At 35.4% G+C, this 6,000-nt stretch overlaps 1 protein-coding gene across 4 annotated transcripts in view; it reads right to left on the bottom strand.

Annotated features, from left to right (window-relative positions):
• Positions 1-280: 280 nt before the first annotated feature.
• The window catches only part of LOC110039411 (deSI-like protein At4g17486), a 37,535-nt gene continuing 31,815 nt past the window's right edge, over positions 281-6,000 (bottom strand). For 2 of the 4 annotated variants that reach the window (XM_020744459.1, XM_020744458.1), the window contains exons 4-5: positions 848-1,085; positions 281-519 (exon numbers count right to left, since the gene is read on the bottom strand). In XM_020744459.1, coding sequence (XP_020600118.1) covers positions 444-519; positions 848-1,085 — 314 coding nt within the window. In that variant the 3' untranslated portion in view covers positions 281-443. The remainder of the gene's footprint in view (positions 520-847; positions 1,086-6,000) is intronic. The other 2 variants (XM_020744457.1, XM_020744460.1) reach the window with 2 other exon arrangements.

Raw genomic sequence — 6,000 nt, 5'->3', positions numbered from 1 at the left:
TATGTTTTAAGCATATGCACACTCACACATATATATATATATATATATATATATATAACACTGATGCTTTAAGCTTATGCATGAAAAACATATTTGACTTTGAAAAAGTGATCATAATAGTATTTTTGATGTGATATTAAATATTTGAGTGCTATCTATATAAATATAAAAGTTTTAAGTCTGAGATAAGGTGAATACTTAAGAATTGCGGGCTATAATGCTATGTATGTATGTAAATGCCCCCAAAAAAATAACTTTTCCCCACAACAATTTTATAGCAACCTTTTCAAAAAATTGCAGTTACCCTCACCAAAAAAGAACTCCATTATTTCACCTACTGTGCCAAAAAATTAAAAGAAAAAAAATAAAATTTACAAAAGCATTTAAACAATAATTTATATTCATGAAATTGTCCTCACCTTTTAGAGTTTAAAGTTTATGGTTTAAAGTCTAGAAACTTGCCCTGCTCTCCATCTCAAGTTCTCTACCCTACACCGATCGCCATTAGATTGATCTTTCCTTCAGTAAAAAAATACAAAAAATAAATAAATATAAAAAAAAAAGTAACAGAAGAATTGGATAAAATTTGTATCCAAAGTTGCTAAAAGTTTCTACAATACACACGAAGAGCTACCTAAAACATCAGAAAATGATAAATAAACGAGAATCAAGTTAGCGATGGATACAAAGATTGATAGTTTCTAAACATGGATTTGTCAGTTGATATCGTTTCTGAAGAGGGAGATAATGAAAAACATGCAACAAATATCAACAATTACAATCTAGAAAAGGAGTTGAATCAACCTGAAAAGTAAAATTAGATGGAATTGGAAGGTATCAGTTTCACCTGTTCTTCCATCGGATGGAGGCAGACTTTCTCAACTCCCATGGAGGAACGCAGCCCTTTAATGGTGAAGGCAATAGCAGGGAGGAAGAAGACAACTGCCTCTGGCGCAATGAGATTGAAGATAGGCAGCTGAAAGAGCTCCTGAGCCGTGCCTTCTCCTCCTCGTAGGTGGAACTGGGATCATGACGGATTTTAGAAACTTTGATGGATTCTGGAAGGAGGCAATTGCACAAGGAACCTGCAATATAAGCGAAGTTAAATGCTTCATAATGGCAATTGCACGACGAACCAGCAATTATAAGTATTTTCATAACATAAAAAATAAGGCTCTAATATGAAATACAAGTAATTTCTACTACTCCAATGACGCATGTTGTGTTTTTCACATTGCAACAGAAGTTCTAAATATTACTTGGAGCAGATGGTGAAGCCTTAGGCATATAGTGTTTGGGTGTGATCTACAGTGACTAAGTTGGCCAGATTACTGTGATGATTTACTCGAGATGCATCAAAATATAGAGGTAATTTATCATCATCCAGAAGAATATCATATTATGTCAGACATAAGCATGGGCGGCCGACACAAATATTAAGTGCATAGCCTTTTCTTATGTTTTTAAGCACATGAGAGCTTATATATTATATATATTAACTTCTTGCTGTCTGTCACATCTTGTTGACATCTACATTTACAATATTTATCATTGTTGGAGGTTTGGGGTGAGTTTGCACAGTACGCTTTGTCTAAACCATATAAAGAGTTGAACATTTTAACAAAATCCTCATGCATAAATGTCTGGGTGTTAGCTCGTTCTATAAATAATATCATGGGAATGACTAAAATTTGAGAAACTCACTCTACATTATCAAACAATTTTGAGACAATTTTTCAAAGAAGCTGAGCTTTACAAAGTTTATAATTTACCTTTCTTAATAAAATTTTCAATTACATGAAACTAGAATGAGAAATAAGTGCGAAGAGTTCTGATTGTGTGGGAACATCTAGTGATAAAATTGACTGTCTTCAGCGAAGGAAGGTATAAAAATATTAGCTAAACAGCTTGTATGAATACAGTTAGGAAGTACATCGAGAGCAACATATCAAAAATATGTAAAATATTTACGCAACCTAGTATTTGACAAATTTGAACAAACCATCTAGAAATCAAACACAACAAGCATAATAATTTTAGTTTCCTTTCATTTTCATTATTAGTTAACTCTATTAGCTAGAGACACATTAGATGGTGCCTTCTAGACCAATCTATGCACAAGTTTGGGGGTGTAAAATCCAATATAATTGAAGCTAGAGAACAAACTTTTAGCAGATTGGATATGAGGGAAAATAGGATAATGGTTGGTCAAAATAACATCAAAATTACATTAAACAATGAAATAACAAGGAGTTCATAATATAGTTGAATCAACCACAATAAGAGGCAAAAAAGAGCTTTTGTTGTACATCTGATGGTAAAAATCATGGACAGCACTATATATCTAGTGAAGGGTCCACACAAACACCAGATACATAGTACACTAAATCACCAGATGAAATAATAGTGATATGTGATAAAGCTACAAATTTTAACTAAATATAACCATTTTGTTCTATAATGCCCTAAACAAATAAAGCATTATTTATACGCAGGATGACTACTTTACACACATGAAAAGCGCACTGATCCATTTGTAACCAAGCAATGTTGACAATGCTAGCTCAATAGAATTTATTTATAAGAGATCACTGAATTGTCAAGAAAAGTAGAACAGTCCATATACATTGGTTACAATGCTTTTGAGCAGCCAACAAAACATGATAAGTATCGAGATTAAATCAATATAAACCATGAGAGATATCATGCTCTTCAGGGATCAACTTTTGATACCAAACAAAGATTGACTTCCAATGCTCCACAAAAATTGACTTATAGTGCTCTACAAGAATCGACTGCCTACACTAGGCAAAGATTGATTATCAATACTCCACCCTGATCAACTGTTGACACTCCGTGAAGATCAACACGCAAAGGGTTTGAGACAACAACTTTTAATTACTAAACCCATTTAAACATACAAACCAAAAACCAGCAATTTTTCTAAAATGAAATGTGAGGGCATTTAGGAACAAGCTCATCAACACAACATTGGCAATCCTTCGATCAATATTGAAGTGCTTTTAAGAGCGGTCAACTACACATAATTTTAGGGCTACATCACTCATACCTTGTGATACAACTATTCATTTCTAAATGTCATCAATTCATATGGTTATGAGTGGAGACTGATTTGGTGAGCAGCGGGACAGAGCAGCTGGCACATGTTGGGTTGTGGGTGCTTAAGTGCCCACTTGAGTGCTGCTCGAACAGAGAAGCCGGTGCCTATGCACCGACTTTGGGCGCATCTGCGCCAATATAAGGGTATGTTTCCTGAGAGCTTGGCGCATAGACGCCAAGTTCGAGGCCTATGCGCCAGGAGCGCCTGGTGTCAGGAATTGTTTCTAATCCCAATTTCGAGTGGCGTAAAGTAGGGTTTGGTGTATCATCATTCGGTGTTCTTTGACGAATATCCCAATGGAGATGAGGAATGTCGAAGAGGTGGGTTTCAATGATTCAGGCGTGATTTTTGCATCGGATCGGAAGGGAAGATTGTGAAACGAGTCCTGTAAATTTATTTTGTATGTAGAGAAAAAACTTGTGTGAATTCTTTGTAAAACTTCTTGAATTTCATAGTGAAACATTTCTAGTGGTGTAGCTCCCGTGGTTTTTTCCCGTTCTTGGGTAATCGTAGGCCTCAATAAAGTTAGGAATTGTTCGTTGTGTGATTCTCATCAACTGACATCAGAGTGGGGTTCGATTCAAGTAGGAGCAATGGTTGAAGAAGCAAGGTTCAAAGTGGAGAAATTCAATGAAACGAACTTCACATTTTGAAAAATGCATGTGTAGGATTTGTTGTATAATATAAAATTATATTCGTCACTACAAGTAATAACAAAGAAGACTGAGTCTATGCCTATGAATGAATGAAAAGTGTTGGACCAAACGACAGTAGGTCTAATTAAGTTGGCACTTGCTTCATCTGTTGCATTCAACATTGTTAATCTGAAAACTATAGTGGATCTCATGAAGACATTAAACAAGATGTACAAAAAACCTTATGATTCCAATAAGATTTTTCTGATGAAGAAATTACTCAACATGAAGATGGTGGAAAACAGTTCAGTGACAAAGCATCTTAATAACTTCAACATTGTGACGAGTCAGTTGTGTTCTGTAAAGATTAAATTTAATGATGAGATCAGAGCACGGGTGATATGATTTTCATTGCCGAAAAGCTGGGATGGTTTGGTAACAACGGTGAGTAATCCTTCAGGGACTTCGAAGTTGAACTTCGATGACATCATGGGCCTAATACTGAATGAAGAAGTTCGCAGAAAGGCGTGAAATGGTAAATTTTTAGGTCCTGCATTGAATGTTGATAACACGGAAAGAAATTTGGACAGGAATACAAACAAAGCCAGACCTAAGTCCAAGAAAAAAAAAAACTCAAGTTAAGCATAGAAGAATGCTAGAACTACGAGAAGAAGAGGTTGCAAGGCTCCAAGGAAAGTTGGTGGTGGAGGATAGAAATGTAGTTACTCTACTAATATCTCCACAGATAAAATCCAAAATGACTCTCTAATGTTATCCCTAGTTAGTACTAAATTCTAAATAGCGAATTCAGGTGCCGCTTTTTATCCTTGATTTATAAAAAAACTACACTCATTGTGATCTAGGGAAGGTTTATTTAGGAGATAATAAGGTTTGCAGTATAGTAGAAAAGGGAGATATTGATATCAAGTTGTCGAATAAAATAGTTTGGAAACTTACAAAAGATAGAAATGTTCCAAGCTTGAAGAGAAATCTAACCTCTGTGAGCTAGCTGGCAAAGTCAGGACTTATGATTACTTTCACAGGTGATTCATGGAAGGTGACCATGGGAGCATTAGTGATGACTTAAGGCAACATTCAAGGCACGCATTATCGGATTAATGAAATAGTTGGTTTCATTGATGTGGTTGGAACCAGGGTAGATACAGGTATGTGGCACCGTAGGCTTGCATATATGAGCGAGAAAGGTATAAAGTCCGTATTTTTGAAAAATAAACTTCAAAGTTTGAAATCAGCTGATCTGGATTTCTAATGAAGACAGTATATATGGCAAGCAGAAGAAGGTTTCTTTCTCCAAATGTGGATTATCGGTGAAATCAAAGAAACCGGAGTTAGTGCATACTAAGATATGAGATCCTAATTCAATGCAATCCATTAGAGGTTCTCGCTATTTTGTCACCTTAATTGATGATGCCATGAGAAAAAAATGGGGTTTATTTCTTAAACAGAAATTTGATCTATTTGAAGTCTTTAAGAAAGACTATGGTAGAAAATGAGATAAACTTGAAGCTAAAGTGTCGCAGATCATATAATAAAGATGAGTATTGTGATTAGAAGTTCATAAATTTCTGTGCTACAGAGGGAGTAAGACGTGAGTTCACTGTCTCAAGGACACCGCAGTAGAATAGTGTGGTTGAGCGCATGAACAATACAATCACAGAGCGTGCTGGGAACATGAAGTTGCATAATGGTTTGCCAAATCAGTTCTGAGTTGGAGTAAACATTGTAGTTTATCTAATTAATCGTAATCCATCAGTAACTTTAGAGGAAGGCTTACTTGAAGAACTTTGGAGTGATAAAAAGATAAATCTATCTCATTTAAGAGTATTTGGGTGCTCTGCATATGTGCATGTTGATGCAGAGTCCAAGAGCATGCTTGACTCAATTTGTCAAGTGCATCTTCATTAACTACGACTCAGATGAGTTTGAGAAGATTACCAGAATAAAAAAATTATTTGAAGCAGGGACGTCGCATTCAATGAAATTGAGATGTACAATGACAAGGTCAGAACTTAAGCAAGTCCGCTAATTACTTCTGAAGAATCCAATATGTTAAGATAGATGTTACTGGTGATTAAGAAAATATAGAAAGAACAAGTAATCAACCAGGAGTACTGGAAGTTCCTCCGTCGCCTACTACATAAGTCAAAAGATCCAGCAAAGTGACATGACCTGTACACAGATATTCTCCTTCTTTACACTATGTTATTAATTGATAATGGTGAA

The sequence above is a fragment of the Phalaenopsis equestris genome, unplaced genomic scaffold, assembly GCF_001263595.1.
Source record: "Phalaenopsis equestris unplaced genomic scaffold, ASM126359v1 Scaffold000002, whole genome shotgun sequence".
NCBI lineage: Eukaryota > Viridiplantae > Streptophyta > Magnoliopsida > Asparagales > Orchidaceae > Phalaenopsis > Phalaenopsis equestris.
This window is presented reverse-complemented; position numbering and strand designations above follow the sequence as displayed.